The sequence below is a fragment of the Cryphonectria parasitica genome (assembly GCF_011745365.1).
Source record: "Cryphonectria parasitica EP155 unplaced genomic scaffold M406scaffold_1, whole genome shotgun sequence".
Taxonomy (NCBI): Eukaryota; Fungi; Ascomycota; class Sordariomycetes; order Diaporthales; family Cryphonectriaceae; genus Cryphonectria; species Cryphonectria parasitica.
This window is the reverse complement of record NW_024468909.1, coordinates 588,731-608,784: the sequence shown is the minus strand read 5'-3', so window position 1 is coordinate 608,784 and position 20,054 is coordinate 588,731. Positions and strand designations below refer to the sequence as shown.

At 51.9% G+C, this 20,054-nt stretch overlaps 6 protein-coding genes across 6 annotated transcripts; 3 read left to right on the top strand and 3 right to left on the bottom strand.

The window, feature by feature from the left end:
• Positions 1-2,070: 2,070 nt before the first annotated feature.
• M406DRAFT_245267 (FAD-binding domain-containing protein) lies at positions 2,071-3,734 on the bottom strand (the record flags this gene model as incomplete). Its single annotated transcript, XM_040916316.1, has 3 exons — positions 2,071-2,916; positions 2,984-3,168; positions 3,221-3,734. The coding sequence occupies 3 exons, from the start codon at positions 3,732-3,734 to the stop codon at positions 2,071-2,073; spliced, it is 1,545 nt and encodes a 514-aa protein (XP_040780547.1).
• A 2,960-nt stretch (positions 3,735-6,694) lies between these two features.
• On the top strand, positions 6,695-7,245 carry M406DRAFT_53479 (uncharacterized protein; the record flags this gene model as incomplete). The annotated part of the gene is made up of 1 exon (XM_040924523.1): positions 6,695-7,245. A coding segment is annotated over one exon (263 nt), but the record flags the coding sequence as incomplete, so codon positions are not given.
• Positions 7,246-7,719: 474 nt separating this feature from the next.
• M406DRAFT_231237 (SMAD/FHA domain-containing protein) lies at positions 7,720-8,567 on the top strand (the record flags this gene model as incomplete). Its single annotated transcript, XM_040915869.1, has 3 exons — positions 7,720-8,165; positions 8,231-8,321; positions 8,439-8,567. Coding segments are annotated over 3 exons (666 nt in total), but the record flags the coding sequence as incomplete, so codon positions are not given.
• A 613-nt stretch (positions 8,568-9,180) lies between these two features.
• Positions 9,181-10,032, bottom strand: M406DRAFT_354056 (uncharacterized protein). Its single transcript, XM_040922822.1, has one exon. It carries the CDS (start codon positions 9,454-9,456, stop codon positions 9,277-9,279), a length of 180 nt encoding a protein of 59 aa, XP_040780544.1. The 5' UTR covers positions 9,457-10,032; the 3' UTR covers positions 9,181-9,276.
• A 531-nt stretch (positions 10,033-10,563) lies between these two features.
• M406DRAFT_248705 (uncharacterized protein) lies at positions 10,564-12,663 on the bottom strand (the record flags this gene model as incomplete). The annotated part of the gene is made up of 3 exons (XM_040916557.1): positions 10,564-10,822; positions 10,912-11,141; positions 11,206-12,663. The coding sequence occupies 3 exons, from the start codon at positions 12,661-12,663 to the stop codon at positions 10,564-10,566; spliced, it is 1,947 nt and encodes a 648-aa protein (XP_040780543.1).
• Positions 12,664-13,872: 1,209 nt separating this feature from the next.
• M406DRAFT_325080 (nucleic acid-binding protein) lies at positions 13,873-19,394 on the top strand (the record flags this gene model as incomplete). The annotated part of the gene is made up of 3 exons (XM_040919945.1): positions 13,873-14,301; positions 14,366-18,778; positions 18,837-19,394. The coding sequence occupies 3 exons, from the start codon at positions 13,873-13,875 to the stop codon at positions 19,392-19,394; spliced, it is 5,400 nt and encodes a 1,799-aa protein (XP_040780542.1).
• Between the last annotated feature and the right edge of the window lie 660 nt (positions 19,395-20,054).

Genomic DNA, 20,054 nt, shown 5'->3' with positions numbered 1-20,054 from the left:
GCTATGAGAATTTACACAATACTATATCGGTTTTAATTAGGAGAAAGCAAGGCCTTCATCAGCTATTCAACGTCGCCGAGATCGACAATCTAATACCACATTCACAACCCCTAGCGGAGAAAGGGCGCAGACAAGACTAAACCCGTAATAGCGTCAGCGCGGACGACGGCAGATGGTGAAGCGTGCTAGCGTCTTGCCACAGCACCATTGCGGACGATATCCAACCCCAGCATAAGGAAAGTAGCGCAGCTGAGACGAGTTGATTTCTAAGCCCTACTCACTAGCGGACCACGACATCCGCAAACATAGGGGAACAGGGAGGACAGACAGACTGCTTGGCAAGGTAAATTTCTCAGCCTTCTTGTGGTGCCCGCCCTGGATGCTTATTTATGTACTTGCTCACGAGTACTCCACTAGAAAGGTCATGTAGCCAGTGCAAATGATATGATAACATCAGTGCGTATCTGAAAACGTCCTCGGCCGATCGCTTGTCAGTTTCAACATGAGAGAGAGAAGCGGTCTTAACGGATGTCCCTCCGCTAAGACCCGAACGAAGCCGGGAGAAGCTGGACTTAACATGTTGATAGCCGAAATACCTGGAGTATACTTAAATGTGACAAATCCCCTTGAGCCTGGTCGCACAGCCCTCACCCTCATACAACCTAAAAATCTTCACGAGTACAGGATAAGCCTTCCAAGTAAGTACTTGTTCACTCGGTAAAGATCGCCCATCACCTGGAACCGAAAGCACGGCGGCGCAAGTCCTGGCTGATAATATCCACAGCTTGGAGAACTTCTCCTGGTTAGATCGCAAAATACAATGAACCTCTTATTAGGAATCAATACGGGGATCCACCTATGGTATCACAAGCTTACCCCCAAGATCAAACGTTGAGGGTCTGTAGATGCAAAGATGTGCGCCCTATTAGTCAATGAGAACAGTTCGGACAAATAGACTGTCCGGTTGCTCTCGAATCATTTTCGGCGTGACTAACATTCCCCTTTCGTGATACCACCCATCTGCATGCATCGCTTCGTCACGCCTTGCAGAAGTGGCCTGAAATTCGAGACGGTTTCCAGCAAATGAACATGGAATGCTTTTGAAATACGCTGGAAAAGCAATATTATTCAGCGGTAGAATCGTGCCAAGCCCACTCTACCAGCCTGATTCTACAAGTGGAGATCCTCAGCCTTATGCGAGGCTGAGACTTTTGCGGAAAGTGGAGGCAGAGAGCTGCAGGATCAGCTTGCTCATGTGACTCTACATGGAGCAACACTTCCAGATCAGAGTGAGTTGTTACTGATTGCTGAAGAAGGTTTATGAGACTTGAGCTGGATGATATATTGATGATCTTTTGTCACTTTTGTTACCAATTAAATCATTATAGTTGTGTTGTGTGATGAGCATATCACACATAGTTCTGAAAGTCTTGAGCTTGTTTATAGGTATTACTCATAGTACACTACACAAAAGACCTAGATTCTAATTATTTCTTGCCCGGTCTGGTTTTTTGGGGGGGTTTTTTTTTTTCTGCTTAAACTATTAAATGCAGGCCAAGTTCACCTGTAATTACATATTAACCACCCTCCGATATTATTTTGATAATCAACAACATTGACTTTTGCAATATCGCTCAAAATTTTCCCATGTTTCTCTGACCAAATTACCGAAGTGTGGTTATAACTGAGTAGTTATTTGCTTTATCTTCAATGATAGTAGTAAATCTTAACAGTCCAGCTCATCAAGTCAGCTCAATCTACTTTGATCTCGTGTTCAATTGAATAAGTACTCCTCTGCTCTTTTCTTGAGCTTTTTCGTTCGTCTTCTTCTGCTAGAGTGTTGGAAGCCAGTCTTTCTACCAAGTGCCTGCGGTTCAACAGCATCAAAGACGTAGGGGTAATCCACCTCGGAGGCCAGTCTGCAATGCAATTAATTGATAAGTCCTACCAATTATTTGCAGGGAATTTGATATAAACTTGGTCCCAATTCCCGGACTATGTACAGGCTATTCGGCAGGAAGCCGACCTAAGAAGAACAAAGTTGCCTTCATCCGACCCTCTTTAGAGAATTCATGATATGGGCATGTAGTAGCTGAACTTCCCCTGCGGATCCCACTCCTTCTTCAGAGCCCTGAGCTTCTCCAAGCGCCACGTCTCATAACCGTACACACTCTCCAAGGTCTCTCCCCCAAAGGCATAATTAACATAAACATTAAACTCCTCGCCTGGAGGCTGGCCGTCGCGTATAAGCTGGCGCGCCTGCTCACCCCACGCGATCGCTGTAGCGTCCAGGCCTGGGTCATAGTCGTACGCGATGACTTGGGACCAGATGAGATTGTCTCCGCGGTGAGGATATGCGGTGCTGTTCCCAGGCACGGCTTTAATCCCCTGCAGGCTGTAACTTTCAAACACGACGCTGGTGGCCACTAGGCTGGGTTCGGCCAGCGTCATGTTCCTGTACAGCTCGTACATCTCCCGGTTCGTCGTGACGTTGTACGTGAGAAGGTCGCAGGAGAATTGCATGCGCTGCGTGCCGTGAGCGCATAGGGGACTGGCCACGCCGGTTCCCGAGACGTTGGAGATCTGGTCGTAGGGGACCTGGCCCTCGGTGCTGGCGACGGGCCCAAATGCTTTGAAGGGATCGATGTAGGGCGCTGCTGCTGTTGCGCCGCCCGCGTAGTTGAATGTCAGCACGAGGACTGGGTCCGTTGCATTGATGGTCGCGCTCCAGACGTAGAATAGCAGCACGCCGCCTATCTCCTCGGGGAGGGTGGCTTCCGACTGGCGGTTCATCTCGTTGAAGATATTCTCAAGCTGGTCTTCGTTGAAATAATAGAGTCCGTAGAACCAGACAGAAGATGGTTGATCGTATATCTTGTAGTCGAAGCTCGTGACGATCCCGAAATTATGGCCAGCCTGTGTGGCATTAGCGATTGGTTCTTGGTAGATCATCCATTCTTCCTTCTGGATGTGGCACACTGACGCCTCGGAGTCCCCAGAAGAGGTCTGGATATGAGTCTTCATTGACAATGATTTGTGTACCGTTCCAGAGCACGACGTCCATGGAGATGATATTATCAACAATCAATCCAAAATAACCCTGGAGACGCCCGTGGCCTCCCCCCAGCCCAGCGCCCATATTACCAACACATGCACATGATCCCGTTACTTCACGCGCCTGTCAGCCAATTTTTTCCTAGCACAAAGTGTCAAAACTCACCTGCGACCTTTCCGTACTCAAACAGAGTATGCACAACCTCTTCTATGTACACGCCGCCACCAAGGACAGCAGAGTTGCCGTCCTCGGCGATATCGATACTGTTGAGCTGGGACAGCCATATTTCGATCCCATTCTGAAGCTTGGAAAGAGTATAAGGACTTCCATGACCGCGATTCACTGCGAGAAAGGGCATGTCGATCGAGTTGGCGTACTGCACCGTGGCAGCAACATCCTCTGCCGTGGCGACCTCCACCACAACCGAGATGTTGGGCTCGCCATAGATGTTCCATCGGGACGTGGCGGTGCTGAACTCTTCACTCCCAGGGAACCAAATGCTGGAGCCATTAGACAGCTGCGGGCCAAGGTCCAGCTGGATCTCGCCAGCTGTCGGTGCTCTGGGAGTAAACCTGTGGTCAACCTGTCGCAGCACGTGAGGGACAGCCGCTGCAGAACTTGGTTGGTGGAAGCAGCAGCACAGGGCCGCAAGTATTATTATAGAGCACCTAGGACACATTTTGGACGACCTCTGGAAAGACTAGCTTTTATGAGCGATACCTGCCAGTTTCATGGATCGTTGTCATGATGTACCGAAGAGAGAATATCCTCATTTTATATCCGACTTTGAAAATGTAAATGTCGGTTCGGCTGCTCTGAAAGTCCGAATACCATGCAATCAGATGATTCAGGATGGTGAACCGAATAATCAGTGAATGAAGAAAGTTAACCTCTCTCGTCAGCAATATCCTTTCTTGAGGGACACCGAGCAATCTCTCCGTCACTGCCGTGAGGTTGGTTCCTTGACTATCGATTTTGATTACACGTGGTGTGGCTGCTCAAGTGCAGCTAATGGTAGCATAATTGCATGGCAATATGCTCTTAATGATGTTTATGGTAATCAATTCAAATGTAGAACCACGAGTTCATTCCGCGTGGCTTTGAGAGAGAAACAGCATTTGGAACTGCACTGCATAAGTAGCTGGTCTTTCGTGTGGCTTCGGTTCACACATAATTAACCGCAAATCTCTTCTCTTTCCACATGGAACGATGGCTTGGTCAGCTCATGGGTACTGAGAGCCGAGGGGAAACAGTTTAAAGCTGGGCAAAGTTGCATACTTTGGGTCTTGCAGTTGGCTGGTTCTATGAGAGATAATCATGGCTCTTTTGATCAGATGGTAGAAGGTTCAACAGGGACACCCGGTTGGGCAGCACAATAGATAGAATTCTGGGCCCATATTTGGCCATCTCGTGCAAGCTTATGCTTTATACTGATGAATACCGCAGGCTACAGGCTCCAGAGTATTCCCAGGGTGATGGATGACTTACTTCAGCTGATAGTCAGAAGACCTAAACTGGCAAGGCTGACTGACTGACTAACGGGAAGGATCCCTCCAAAGGACCTGGAGATTCGCAAGACAGGATCTGGGGCATGTGGGGCTCAGCAGTGCAGCGCCCTGAGAAGGAAACAGAGGACTAGGATGAGAAGAGAAGGAGGAGGAGGAGAAGAAAGAGAGAATAATGGGCTGGCGCGGCTCGGCTACTTGACCCAATCCATGGGCGCAGGGACGGACGGTATGGGGCCTGTATTTCACTGTACGAGGCCCTGAACACGGACGGACGGCCCCGTTCCCACATGCCGCTGAAGATGGGCTTAAAGGCGTTTGCCTGTCCTGGGGAAACTCGGGAAAACTTGAGACTTATGGCTTGCGCTTCGTCCTCGTCAGCCCAGTCTGTGTGTTGTGTGCGTGCGTGTATAACAAGGGGAGGTATCGCAGCAGATGTGTTGGGAAAGCCAACTCTTGGTGCCCTCGGCCGATGCTGTCTATCGACAGGACTACCTGCTTCCTCACTTTACTGGTTAACAAAGTTTGAGTATGCGAGTCTTGGAAAGGGGACGAGGGGACAATCTGATCACGATGCCCTGACTTCACCTCACTTTGTTACTGGATAAAGAGGGATAAGGATGAGGGATTAGCAAAGCGCCCCTGCGGCCTTCTTGTAAACCCTGGGGCTAAACCAGCAAAGCCAATGCTGGCGGGTGGCTGGTGGCTTTTTCAAGCCCCTCGAGTTCTGGAACCGAGTCGCTAGACAAGCGGGCCAGCCCATCCAATACCCATCTTAATACCCATACCCACACCACCTCTCCCAGTCGTCTTGGGGTGCTATGGTTGGGAGGGGATGCATGTCGAGGGCGGAGACAAACACGTTGACGTGCATCGCCGTTTCGCAACTCAGGCCACTAATTATTTTGTACATATGGTATGGTATGCTCGGTCACCCGCTGGGGGGACCGTCATGTGCCTCTTCGGATCCCCCTCCCCCCTTCTTTCTTTCTTTTTTTTTTCCCCTTGAAAACCCCCATTCCTTTTTTTCCCTGTTTTCTTTTCTACTTCTTATTCTTACTCGGGCGATGGATTGAGATGAACGTGCGCGATGATGACTGGACCACTTCTCTCACCTGAACTAGGCTGTCAAAGTAGCTTTGATACCAAAGTGCACAGAGCATCTATCTCGTCCTACGACATCGTGTCAGGGGCTCAACTTAGGACACTTAGCTTGTAGGAGGTTATCCGAGGGTCCTGCATTTCTAACGCCCTAACGCCCATAGTAATATTACTACACTACCATTACTTACTTATTGTATTGCCAAGGGGTCCAGTCCCGTCTCGGTAAGGACAGTCCAAATTGCACTGCTACAATGATAGATAGAAAGCAGCCCATGGGATTCCTTTTGTGCCGTTTGTTATCATCATAAATGTGATCCTTCTGCTGCTCAGGCTTTGTTGTACTACTTATTAAGTAGTCAATCTACTTCTTTGTCTTCGACAGCTTCTCTATTGTGTCAGGCGGCCGTTCGTGAGTGGCAGAGTGGCTATTCACTGTACGTTGGGTCTGGACCCTAACTCATCAGAAAAACAACAACAGTTGTCGAGGGTACCCCTGGATGGCTGGTCAGTGGGCAATTCTATTTACTGTCATAGTGCATACGCCAAATACTACGGTAGGATGTACAGTACTACAGTAGCCTGACAGGCCCAGGCCCAGGGATGGTCATGCGTTGTGGGGGGTTTCTACAACGGGCCTGACCGGGGGGAGGAGGGCCTGACTGCAGACCAGCAGCCCCCCAAAAAAGGCAGTAAACTCCACCACTCGGTCCACCCAGCCAGCACTCCTTTCGCTCCTTTTCCTCTTCCTTTCCTTCTTTTTTCTTTTTTTCCCTCGCTTCCCAAAAGGTTACAATATTCTTCCCGTTCGAATAGAGGGTTACTTGTTGAGAGAAGGAAAGAAAAAGACACTCAAACGAGACGAGAGACGACTCCAAGGGCCGCTGTGCAAAAAGGAGTAATAACGGCATCGTCCTCATGTTCACGGCCGACAGACGACCCGTCAGATTCGAATACGCCCTACTATTTGGTTCCCTGGGGGAGGAACCCTTCTGAGGCCTAGGATTCTACCTTCTATTATCTACCACTCCTTTGGTGCAAGCCTCTGCTGGCCCAGTCCACGTCCACCGTCCACCGTTTCCCGTCCCCATTCGGCTCGGTTCGCCGCCACTCAAATACAGACCAGACAAGACAAGTCAGTCAGTCAGTCAGTCAGTCAGACAGCCGAGTGCAATTTCGAATCCACTGGTCATCTGTTGTTCGTGCACAACCACCGGACGGCTGCATCCTTCCCCATTCCCAGTGCTGGAGGTCATGTTTACTTCGCCCGCCCCTGCGACAACCTCCTCCCTCTCAGCGGGCGTTATCTCCTTGGCTGCTGGCAACCCAGCCTCGTCGTCTGCGTCTCACGCACGCCCCCACCATCATCACCCTCGCCCTGACGTCCGCCCTGACGGCCCATCATCAGCATCGTCATCGTCAACCACCACCTCAAGGACAAGGAGGGGTCTATCATATCTACGAAACTATACCCAGAACCACCTTCTGTCCAGAGACCACAGCAGTAACAGCAACAGCAACGCTACCAACTATCCTACCTCCCCTGTCTCTCCCGTCTCGCCTACCTCCTCCTCGTCCTTCTTCAGGCCCGCACAAGGCCTCACGCGGTCCGCTTCAGACACTCCCTCTGCTGCCACCACCACCAACAACAACAACATCACTACCTTCTCGGCTACCATCGCTTCGGCTAGTGACGCCGACCGCTCCATTACCAACTCGCGCCGTTTCACGCTAGTGCCCACCTGGACGCATCCGTTGAACACTTCCTCCTCTTCCAGACAAGCCCTCGACGACGACAACGGCGAAGGAGAAGAAGAACAGACCCAGCCGCTGACCACAACTCGATCTACCCCTCTGACCGTCAACCTCCCACCATCACTACCACTACCTGGTACTGCCATCACCACATCAGATCCTGAGCAAGAGTCGACGGGCCGACGCAGTATGACGCGGTCCAGGTCAGCTACGACAGGCACTGTCATGGCTGCTTCCTCCTCTGCTGCTGCTATTGTTGGCAGGCCCACCGAAGATGGCACCGGCCTCAACGGTATTCTCCCCTCCATCCGCTTTTCCGTCTTCGTCGACCCTCGAAGCACTCGTCCCTCCCTCCACTTCTCCCCGATAGCCCGCACCCTCCCTACCGGCCAGGAGGTCATTCGTGTCGGCCGTTATTCCGAGCGGGACAGTCAGCCTCCGGTACCGACCAACGCCCCGTCCTCGGCCCCCGTGGGCTTCAAATCCAAGGTCGTCAGCCGTCGTCACTGCGAGTTCTGGTACGAGGAGGGCAAATGGTACATCAAGGACGTCAAGAGCAGCAGTGGCACATTTCTCAACCACATACGGCTGAGCCCTCCAGGTCAGGAGTCTAAGCCGTTCCCCGTCAACGATGGAGATGTTGTACAGCTGGGCATCGATTTCAAGGGGGGCGAGGAAATGATCTTCCGCTGCGTCAAGATGCGCCTGGAGTTGAATCGCGGCTGGCAGAACAAGCTGAACAAGTTCAAGTAAATTCCCTCAAAAGTAGTGTGCCCCTCTTCAACTTGGTACTGACGTTTTGACACAGTATGAGCTCGCATAAGCGACTATGGAACATGACCAAGAGCGAGGGGTCAGGGAAGGACTACTCGCAGGACTGCTCCATTTGTCTGAACTCCATCGCTGTAGGTTCCCCCTCCAACCCTCTTCCTCTTCAGACCTGCCTGCTTTTCTTCCTCTCTCCCTAGTTGTGCAGGTGTTCTCTACAGGTCACTTACTGACTCATGATCCTTATTACACAGCCCTGCCAATGTCTTTTTGTTGCACCATGCTCGCACACATGGCACTTCAAATGCATTCGCGCCCTCTTGTCCGGACCAAATTACCCGATCTTCATCTGTCCCAACTGCCGAGCCGCGGCCGACCTCGAGGCCGAGGTAGAAGATCCCGAGGACTGGGAGGAGCTGAACGGTGAGCTGGACGGCAAGGACAACGCAAGCACGGACGAGAGCAAGAACAAGGAGCCGCGGCTAGACCCTCCCGCACAGGTAGAGGCCGGCAGGTCTTCAATGGACAGAATAAGGACGTCACTGGAGAGGGCCCGGGCATCGGCCGCCGAGAGGGCGGCGAGGACCTCCATGGAACGGTCCCGCCCTGCGAACCCGCCCACGACACCCGCCCAAGACGAGACGCTCGACCCCTCTGCGTCCGACTCCTTGATGGACAATGTGGCCGTGGCCGATGCACACGCAAGCGATGGCGGTGCCAGCACGCCCTCGACAACCGAGAATTGCCACACGACGTCGCATCCGATGCCTATCCCAACCACCACACCCAACGCCCGGAGGACTCCCAGCCCAGGCAGTGGGGGGCTCCCGACGACTAACGGTCACGAGGGGCCGATCACGCCGCGGAATGATGCTGGCCCCTGGGTCTTTGATGGGAGTGGAGCGAGGATCGGGCTCGCCCCCCCAGCAGGTGCCAGGCAGAGCCTGAATGGCGTGGTGGATGCTATGGATATCGAGGAATGATACCCTTTCCGTGATCACGATGGATTGTCTGGGGTAAGGGGAGGAAGAGGAAGAGGAACATGAAGAACAAGCCAGGGATTGCAGGCCGGAGAGCCAGTATACGTCTTAATCAACATCGCTGGCCGTGCCAGGCTGAGAAGGTGAAGGGGAGGAAGGACACGGGAGAAGCTTGACATTCACCAAAAAAACATGGTTTAACAGTTCGGATCAGTCGGATCAGCCGGAGGAGGAGGAAAAGAGCATGAAGAAGAAGCAACACACAATGCAACAATGATGATGAAGCAGGCATATGGCAGATTGCACTAGTGGGAGCTATGAGGTGTGCTTTCGGACCAGCGAGCACTTGTTTCCCCTTCTTTCCTGTTTTGGTATCACTCCTTAATTTTTTTTATCCTTCATTTTGGTGTTGCTATTTGTTCTCCCTCGGCATCAGGGGACATTCTTCACCATGTGCGTTGACGACGTGTGAAGAGTGTCTACTATGATGATCTCTGTGCACCGGAGAAGAACTTGGGACGCACACTCACACAGAGAGAGGGAGGGGGGAAGGGAAAGAGGGAGAAAACCTGCTCTTTTACTCTGCATAGCATCAAGGTGGGAGGGGAAACTTGGACGGGAACCAGAGCATTTATGCTACAACCTGCTGGCTACCCTTTTCTTTACCTCTTTGCATTATTGGAAACAAAGAAATAGCATGGTCATGATGTATCTGAGCACGGTCAGCATACGTCCAATAATTTGTAGAGCAATGGGATTAATTGAGAGAATTTGAGGTGTGGAGACTGGACGATAGAGGTAAAATAAGTATGTATGCTTCTGTATAGAGAAGGCCTTGTGTGGAGAGAGACACACACAATCACACACCAAACAAGAAGTGTTGAATGAAGTGATTGTACGAAAAAGAGTTGAGACGGAGATGAACGATTTGATGGCTCTCAGAGGCTTCTCTTCTACAGTTAGTACGTTCATCAGATCCACTAAAGACTTTGTAGGACTGTTGTATCATATGGCTATCTATTTAGGGATGGGCTCTAGTAATTGCTGTGTTCTCATAATGTGCCATCATCGAAGCCCATTTGTAAGAAAAGAAAGATGCAAAAGAAAATCAGGGTCCTTGAGGACCGTTGTATCAGGCTTTGGGAGCCATTTATAAGCGCCTTCTGTTTCCCTTTCCTCGACGCCCGAGTACGCCCGCTATGATTGTTATATGCTTTGCCAATGACCCCAAAATGATAAAGCCGCAACAGGTATCCTGTTCAATCGATGGAGGAAGACATGAAAAAAAGAACCAGTATTGACCAGCCGAAGCTCAACCACTATTTGAATCTCTCCGGCAGGGAATCCAAGGCAAAAGGGCACCCATACATAACATTATAGCCTGATTCTCTTCTCCCGTCTATAGCCTCGATCTGACAGCCTCCAGTCGGTATTTGACGTTCTGGAGAGGCTTAGTCGTGGGCTTCCAGTCGTCAAAGCGCTTCAGAAGCTGATCTGTCTCTGTACTTAGCTCCGTCTTGACAAAGTCCTCTTCCAGTAGACCTCGCATGATCCACGGTAGCACGTAAGGATTCGGTTGGGCAAGACCTTCGTATCTTGCAATCTCGCAGGGTACGGAGCCAGCGTCCGTTGTCTCGAGGGTATGGGAGATGGCAAGACTATAGAAGTCAGTAATTGCATCCTTGTGCGGAATAGGGAATGTTGATCACGGGCAGGAAAAGGGATGAGGGGGATGGGGGCAGCTTACTCGTATACCTGGTCGTCGTCGTAGAGCCGTGAATGGCCCTCGCCCCCGTAGAGGCTTCCTGCAAGCGGTATGGACAGCTCGCGAATGAGACCATGATCGGAAACGCCCATGTTGCGCAGTTTGCAAGCGAAGCCGACGAGATGAGTGATGAAATCTGATGCGTGTAATCTGCCATCTATAAAGACAGCTCGATAGATGTACGGATGACTAGCCGGTGAGTAGATGGCAGACTGTGACTAGTTCAGTAAATATCGTCTGTTAAATGAGTAGAGCTTTGCTTACTTCCATTGGGACCAGCTGGTCATCAATGCTCCCCACATACGTGATCCGCACCCCGTACTCTAATGTTTTCTTTAGAGCTGCCTCGTATCTCCTCGACACTTCGCTCTCTGAGTTCGCAAATTCCCACAGCTCCGCTGCAGTACCCATGAGAATACCCATGCTGCTCTTGTACTCGGCAAATGGCCCAAGGCTGACACCGGCCATGGCACAAACTCCAACCTTGGCATTGCCGATAGCACCGGAGTCTACCAGTTTCTCTAAGAGCATCATCGAGACGGGTACACCTTGGGAATGACAAGCGATCACTACGAGGTCCGCTTGCCTGATATGATCCATCCAATTCTGAAGCAGGGTCCACAAGTTTTGGACGCGCGCCTCGATCTTCCCTTCTCCCTCCAATGCGACTTTCTCAATCTCGCAGTCTCCACAGCCATGGCTCTCTGCCCATCTTCGAATGCCTTCCGCACAATGGTTTGCAAACTTGATCGAGGTTCCCGTGGGTTGGCCAATCATGGGGCGTAGAAAGGTAGCCGGGAACAGTCCGTGTACTCCAATCGCGATGGCCTTCCTGATCCTGGGAGCTTCGTTCTTGAGAAACACATGCTTTGCTGGTGCTTGTTGTGCCCTCAGGAGTAATGCTGTGATCTGCTTCAATATGGAGGGGCTTTCTTTCATCCTATAAGTATCTTTGAAGGAGGGTAGGAGAAGATTGGGTGGAGCGGATTTGGTCGCAGTCGTGGGCGTTTTGGTCTTGCCTTTAGACGGAGACTCAATCTTAGTAGAGGTAGCGTCGGATTGAGGTGTGACAGGCCGAGAGGGTGTTTTGTTGAGATCCAAGGACTGAGGTTTAGTCTTCTTGGTCTTCTTGCTTAGCTTGTCCTTGCTTTGCTTGGCCTTAATCGACTGGCCCCTCGAAGGCTCTTCCTTTAGTTGCTCATCTCCACCCATGTCTTTTGAGTTGGCCCTCAGCGGGCGTCTCTCTGATCGGTCGCCTACGACAGCCAGCTCGCCAGTCTCGGGACCTGGTGGCTGTTGCCCAGGCGATTTGGGCGCGTCCCTCGACCAGAATGCCCATGTCGAGCCCGCTGAGGGCTTTGAGGCCGGTTCAGGATCACTCAAAACGGGGCCTTCCACAGACGCATCCTCCGGTGCAGGTTGCGTTGAGGCTTCTGCTGCCTTTGTAGACTCCTCGCTGCACCCCTCTGGCTCGGTTTTGGCAGACCAAAAAATATTAAACCAAGAGGCCGCAGGCTGTTGACTAGATGTGATTGGAGGGGATTCTACTTCCGAAGTACTGGCCGTGGCCACTTGCGTAGGTGGATCGGGGGCGGGCTCTGATTGTGAAGACACTATGGGCGCATCTCTAGCTCCGGCCGACTGGTCTGCTGGCACGGGGTTACGACTGAACCACCCTCCTAGCCATCCCGATGGCTGTTGTTGCGTGTCAGCTGCTGGTGGCGCATTCGCCATGGTGCCGTCTGTATTTGCTCCCATATCGGCGCCCGTTCCGGGTGCTGCTATGCCATCGCTCTCTTCCCTTGCACCGAGACCCTCCCGGGTCTTGACCTGATCGGCTTGCGCTTTCATCACAGACGTATCGTTCCTCGCAACGGAAGCGTCGACGTTTGTCTCGGTGTCAGTCTCGTGCAACTTGCTGAGTGCGTTGACTGACGCTTGACTTCCACCACTCAGACTCGCCGTCTCGCCATTCTTCTTCAAGTCGTAACGGTGGAAGTCAGGTGTAGAGCCAGCCTTGAGTGGACTCCCTACTATTGTCTCGCGTTGTAGTGATGTGGAAGCAGTGGATTTTCGGGTTAACGATCCATACCAACTCTTAGTCTTGTGTATCTACAGAGAGTGAGCAAATCAGTATTGTACTTGTAGCCTTGTTTGTAACCGTGCATGCTGCCAGTACCAGGCCCAAATGACGTACTGTCTTGTACCCTTGTTGGTCTGATTTATTGCTTCCATCTGTTTTATTGCTTGAGCTCAGCTGTGGAAGTGGAGGAGGTGGCATCCCTTTGTCAGGTTCCCTCCTGGATGTGGCTGGTGTTGTTGATGTTGATGGTTCAGACGTAGCAGAGGACGAGGAGACCTGTGACGTCGTAGTTGCTTGGCTGGGCTGCAGTGTTGTTGGAGCTGCTGCTGGGCCAGCAGCTGAGCTGGCCTCAGCACGGCCTCGTCGAAACCTCTTTCTAGGGCTCATGAGCAGAGACTTGGTAGATGAATTATGAAGACCTCTGGTGAGGACTGTCTGGGTGATATCATTATCCTGAGAACAGGAGTGTGGTTGTTTTTGTTATGGTCAAGTTGGTATGAAGAAGAATCCAAAGTGTCTCTGATCTTTGTTTGCTGTACCCTGAATGCTATGGAGTCATTGGCACATGCCTGGGCCTGAGACCCCTGAAACCCTGTATGTTCATACATACCTGCTGACATGGGAGCCCCTCCCTGTGGTCTGCCTGCCGAGGCCAACTGCGTGTGCTTATCGATAGTGCACATCCCTGCTTGGGCCTTTGATTTTTTTGATTTTTTTTTCTTGGCCTTGGAGAGTTTGCTTGTGAGTGCCACTTCTCTTGTGATGCTTTTTCAGCAGCTTCAATTCCCTGCTCATCACTACCAACAGGTCTTCTTCGCTTCCATTCCACCTAGCAGAGAAACTCACCACCACATGGAACCATGAGTTCTCTAAAACGGAAGGATGCGCCGTCCACCAATTCCTCCACGCAAAACGTGAAGCCTGCCACAGACACGAGGCCCTCGAAGAAGGCGAAATCAGACAAGCCAGGCAAGAGCGAGGAGTTCAAGAAAGGCTCGAAAACCACTGACAAGACTCCCTCATCTGGCCCGGCAATTGCGACCATCAAGGATGAAGAGCCATTGTTCCCTCGAGGCGGCGGCAGTGTTCTGACACCTCTCGAGCACAAGCAAATCACCATTGAGGCCAAACGTGATGCGCTCTTTGAGGAAGAATTCGGCAAGTCGGCCAAGACTGGAAGCAAGGACTCAAAGAAAAAGAGGCGCAAGTCGTCCACAAAGGATGCTGAAGGAACGCGCAAATCAACCCGCGACGAGGATGCTGTCAAGATCGAAGGTCTGAACTATAAGGTATGCGCCTTCGGTTGAGGATTTTATCCTAGTACAAGAGAGGCTGGCTAACTCGGACATGCAGCGACTTGTAAAGGGCTCACTGGTTCTTGGCCAAGTTTGCGAGATCAATGACCTTGATGTTGCTTTAGCTTTACCGAACAACCTTGTCGGCCATGTCTCCATTGCAGCCATTTCACCAGCCCTCACAAAGCGAATTGAGGAAGCCGCCGCTTCCGACGACGCCGACGCCGACGCCGACGCCGACAACTCACCTGACGACGACATTGATACGAAGGAATTATTCGACATTGGGCAATACCTCCGTGCTTATGTTGTGTCGACGATGGAAGACTCGTCTGCACTGCCAAGCAAGGCGAAGAGGCGCATAGAGCTGTCTCTCCGGCCAGAGGACGCCAATTCGACTCTGTCTCAGCAAGAGCTGGTCACGAACAGCACTGTCATGGCATCCATTGCGAGCGTGGAAGATCACGGTTACGTTATGGATATTGGCATTGCAGGCTCTAACATAACCGGGTTCATGCCAAAGAAGGAGGTTGATCCCAGCATCTCCGAGGGCCGGTTACAGCCAGGCAACGTGTTCTTGTGCATCTCCACAGGCTTGAGTGCGAACCGAAAGGTGGCTCAATTGTCTACGAAGAGCGACAAGCTGGGCAGCTGCAAGAACTTTCCGTCCGAGGCAACTACGATCAACACCTTTGTCCCTGGGACTGCCGTCGAGGTGCTTGTGTCTGAAATCACTGAACGTGGTCTCATTGGGAAGGTCCTAGGTCATCTTGATGCCACGGCCGATCACATCCACTCGGGTATAGGGCCAAATGGTACAGACCTCGCAGCCAAGCATAAGGTCGGGTCAAAACTCAAAGCGAGGATCATTTGCACGTTTCCGGAAGCGAAGAAGCCAAAACTGGGCATCTCGATTCTGGAACATGTCAAATCTTTGCAAGGTGTCAGCGCCAAGGTTGGTGACGAAGGAAAGAGCCCTCTGGAGGCGCTGCCTATCTCTTCATTTGTCGAAGAATGCGTTGTCAGACAAGTCGAGACCGACATTGGTCTCTTTGTTGACGTGGGCATCGAGGGGATCCCTGGCTTTGTCCATATCTCTAGAGTTAAGGATGGAAAAGTCGACGGCCTATACGAGTCCAGCGGTCCGTTCAAGGTGGGATCCAAGCACCGGGGCCGCGTCGTTGGATACAACGCCTTTGACGGGTTCTTCTTGCTTTCGTTTGAGAAGACGGTACTTGACCAGCCCTTTCTGCGCGTCGAGGATGTGCCAGTAGGAGGCGTCATTAACGGTGTCGTGGAAAAGCTTGTCATCGGCGAGAATGGTGTTCACGGCCTCATCTTGAAACTTGCGGAGGGCATATCAGGGCTGGTCCCTGAGATGCATCTTTCCGATGTTCGTCTGCAACACCCCGAAAAGAAGTTTCGAGAAGGCATGAAGGTCAAGGCGCGAGTCCTGTCAACCAACCCATCCAAGCGTCAACTCCGCCTCACTTTGAAGAAGACCTTGGTAAACTCGGATGAGAAGCCTATCAAGTCATTTGATGACGTTTCGGTCGGCATGCAGGTGCTGGGAACAATCATGAACGTCCTCCAGAATGGCGCTGTTGTCCAATTTTATGGCCATTTGCGCGGATTTCTTCCCCTATCCGAGATGAGCGAGGCATACATCAGCGATCCCAAGGAGCACTTCCGCCAGGGCCAGGTTGTCAACGTGCATGTGATCGATGTCGACGCCGAGACCAACAGACTCGTCGTGTCTTGCAAAGATCCTGCAGCGTTCGGCATGGACAAGCAATTGGCCCTCAAGAAGCTCAGCGTTGGTGATCTTGTTTCGGGCAAAGTTAGCCAAAAAACCGAAGACGACATCTACGTGGAGCTAAATGACAGTTTGCTGAAGGCGGTTCTTACCGTCGGCCATCTGACAGACAAGTCTGCTGCCAAGGATCGAGCCGCGCTCAAAAGGATACACGTGGGGCAAAACTTGAACGATCTGGTGATTCTGGAGAAAAATGAAGGCCGTCGGGCGCTCACAGTGACCTCAAAGCCGAGTCTGGTTGCTGCAGCGAAGGAGGGCAAACTCCTTTCGAATTGGGAGAAGGTCAAAGCTGGGCAGCTGGTTCATGGATTTGTTCGGAACATCACTCCTACAGCCGTCTTCGTGCAGTTCGGTGGCAACTTGACTGCCCTCCTTCCGGCAGCCATGATACCCCAAGAGCAGCAGAAAGAACAGGACTTTGGCATGCACAAGCTGCAGTCAGTATCCGTTAAGATCGTGTCTGTCGACCGGGATCATACTCGAGCGGTCGTTGCTATTCCATCGGTTGCGGATGCAAAGGAAGAACGATCTAGCAAACCCAGCACTGCTGCAAAGTCTGTTGAGAACCCCGTCGATGATTCGATTCAGACCGAAGAAGACATCGCTGTGGGCAAGATCACAAAGGCCAAGATTGTGTCTATCAAGAGCACACAGCTCAACGTGCAGCTTGCTGACAATATTCAAGGCCGTGTGGACGTATCGCAGGTGTACGACTCCTGGGACAAGATTGGGAACCCAAAGAACCCTCTACAGAAGTTCAAGCCGAAACAAGTCATCAAGGTCAGAGTTCTCGGCGTCCATGACGCAAGGAATCACCGCTTCCTCCCCATCTCACACCGTTCGACACATGCCTTGATCGAGCTGTCTGCCAAGCCAAGCGACTTGAAGGAAGAAGGGGAGCTTGAGATGCTGTCGCTAAGCCAGATCGAAGCTGGATCTGAGTGGACAGGATTCGTCAACAACATCAAGACGAATTGCCTCTGGATTAACCTATCGCCATCTGTCCGTGGTAGGATGGCCATCAACGACGCGTCCGATGATCTGTCTCTGCTCAGCAACCCATCTGGAAGCTTTCCTGTCGGCTCTGCAATGCAGGTGCGAGTGAAGGCAGTGGATGCGTCCCAGAACCGTCTCGACCTTACAGCTAGGACCTCCAACTCGTCGAACGCAATCACATGGGACACCATTAAGAAAGGGTTGGTCTTGCCTGGCAAGATCACCAAGCTCAGCGATCGTTATGTCATGGTGCAGTTGAGTGAAGATGTCTCTGGACCGGTTCATCTCGCAGACCTCGAAGATGACTACGACGAAGCGAAACCCAAGAAGTTTGCCAAGAACGAGATCATCAGAGTTGCAGTCGTTGACGTCGACGCAAGCAACAAGAAGCTGCGGCTCTCCACCCGTCCATCGCGTGTACTCAGCTCCAACCTGCCAGTCAAGGACCCGGAGGTCACAACTGTCTCTGCTCTCGAGGCTGGTGAGATAAAGCGAGGCTTTGTCAAGAATGTTGCCGATCAGGGTCTCTTCGTCAATCTTGGCGGCCACGTGACAGCGTTTGTCAAGATCTCTGACTTGTCCGATTCGTTCTTGAAAGACTGGAAGCAGAATTTTCGGGTTGACCAGCTGGTCAAGGGCCGTATCATTGCAGTTGATGTGGCTGCTGGGCAGGTGAACATGAGCCTGAAATCTTCCATCGTCGATAACGAGTACGTGCCTCCAAAGACTCTGTCTGACTTCACCGAGGGTCAAGTGGTCACCGGCAAGGTGCGTGGGGTTGAAGAGTTCGGCGCTTTCATCGTGATTGATGGCACTGCAAATGTCAGTGGTCTATGTCACAGAAGTGAGATGGCAGAGAAACATGTGAAAGATGCCAGGAAGCTGTACAGCCCAGGTGACGTTGTCAAGGCTCGCATCATGAAGATTGATCTCGAGAAGAAGAAAATCAGCTTCGGTCTCAAGCCGTCTTATTTCGAGGATCAAGATTCGGACGAGGACATGGACGATCTGGATGAAGATGCTGGAGCTCTTCTTGGCTCTGACGAGGACGACAGCGATGACGACCAAGTGTTCCAGGATGCCCCTGAAATTATCATTCGGGGCACTGACAATCAGACCGATTCCTCCGAGGGTGAGGACGAGGATGATGAGATGGCGGAGCCTGGCGATGACGAGGGCCTGGATGCTGGTGGTTTCGACTGGTCTGGTGGAGCCCTTGATGCCGCAGCTGATAACCTTGATGCTGAGTCCGACAATGGCGACAGCAAAGACAAGAAAAAGAAGAAGCGCAAGCCAGAGATCCAGGTCGACCGCACAGCCCAACTTGACGCCAATGGCCCGCAAACGGCAAGCGACTTTGAGAGGCTCTTGCTGGGACAATCGGATTCGTCCGATTTGTGGATACAGTACATGGCCTTCCATCTACAAGTCAGCGAACCCGCAAAGGCTTGCGAGATTGCTGAGCGCGCCCTCAAGACGATCAACATCCGCGAGGAGGCAGAGAAGCTCAACGTCTGGACTGCTTACCTGAATATGGAGAACGCTTACGGCACTAACGAAACCCTTGACGAGGTCTTCAAGCGGGCTTGCCAGTACAACGACGAGCAGGTGGTTCACGAACGTCTGTCCACCATTTACATCAAGACTGGCAAACACGATGTAAGCTTCACCACGGATGATTCCCATCAGACAAATTACTAATGTTGCCCAACAACAGAAAGCGGACGAGCTCTTCCAAACCATGACCAAGAAGTTTGGCGCCAAGTCTCCTACTGTGTGGACTAACTACGCACACTTCTTGCACAACACTATTGAAGACCCCGAGCGTGCCCGTGCTCTCCTGCCCCGTGCGACGCAGGCGCTGCCTTCACATACGCACGTCTCGCTGATGACCAAATTCGCGGCTCTCGAGTTCCGCTCCACAAGTGGCGACCAGGAGCGCGGGCGGACAATGTTTGAGGGGTTGTTGGCTGCGTACCCCAAGAAGTTTGACCTTTGGAACCAGCTGCTGGACCTTGAAATCTCCGCGTACGCCACCGCCCAGAAACAAGGCAAGGAGGCCGACGCTACGGCGGTGCGAGGTGTATTTGAGCGTGGGCTCAAGATGAAGGGGCTGAAGCCACATAAGGCGAAGGGTTGGTTCCAGCGGTGGGCCAAGTGGGAAGAAGGGAACGGCAATGCCAAGAGTCGCGAGAAGGTCAGTGCCAAGGCGAAGGAGTGGGCAAGAGAGGCCGAGGCAAGGAAGAAGGCTGCGAATGCGGACGGGGATGAGTGAACATGAACTCTGAGAAGCTTGCATCGGTGAGCTGTATGTGTGTGTGATATAATACCCCAAAAAGGTGTGCATAAGGATGGGTGTTGGGTTGGGAAAAGGCATTGACAATTGATATCGATTCTTTCCTGTTGACCTGTGCCTCTGCTGGCCATAACTTGTCCGTCTCAACTTATATTGATTCTGATTAAACCGTCTTGGGCACAACAACCCGTCAAAGATCAGCAACAAAGAGCACCAACATAAATTACACAGCCTTTAAGAGTTGAATTGAACATGTCAATTATAATGATCGATTGTTTGTCATATTGTACAAGACATCATGAAGCCTTCATCCTTCTGTCTACACTAACAAGGGGGTTAGATCAAATCTCCTGTCCTCTCCTTTGGTCAACGTCAAGAGAATATCTTCCCGAGGTGTTTTGTTTTGCAGATCACCGTCCCCTCACTCTCCGCAACCAGAGCCCCGTCCCTTGAAATTCCCTATCCGATGTGACACCTCGGGCGCGCGCTGCGCAATCCTACTATGGCACACACGCACACAAACACACATGACAGATGTGTGTGCTTGATGACATGCATTGCAGCCACACTCCTGCAACCCCTCCTTCATTAGTCACACGCACAACTTGGGCATATATCATCCGAATCTGAGGCCTGCAG

Coding starts and splice junctions, on each gene's coding strand:
- M406DRAFT_354056 (XM_040922822.1), bottom strand. CDS start 9,456: ATGCCTGCTTCATCATCATTGTTGCATTGTGTGTTGCTTCTTCTTCAT.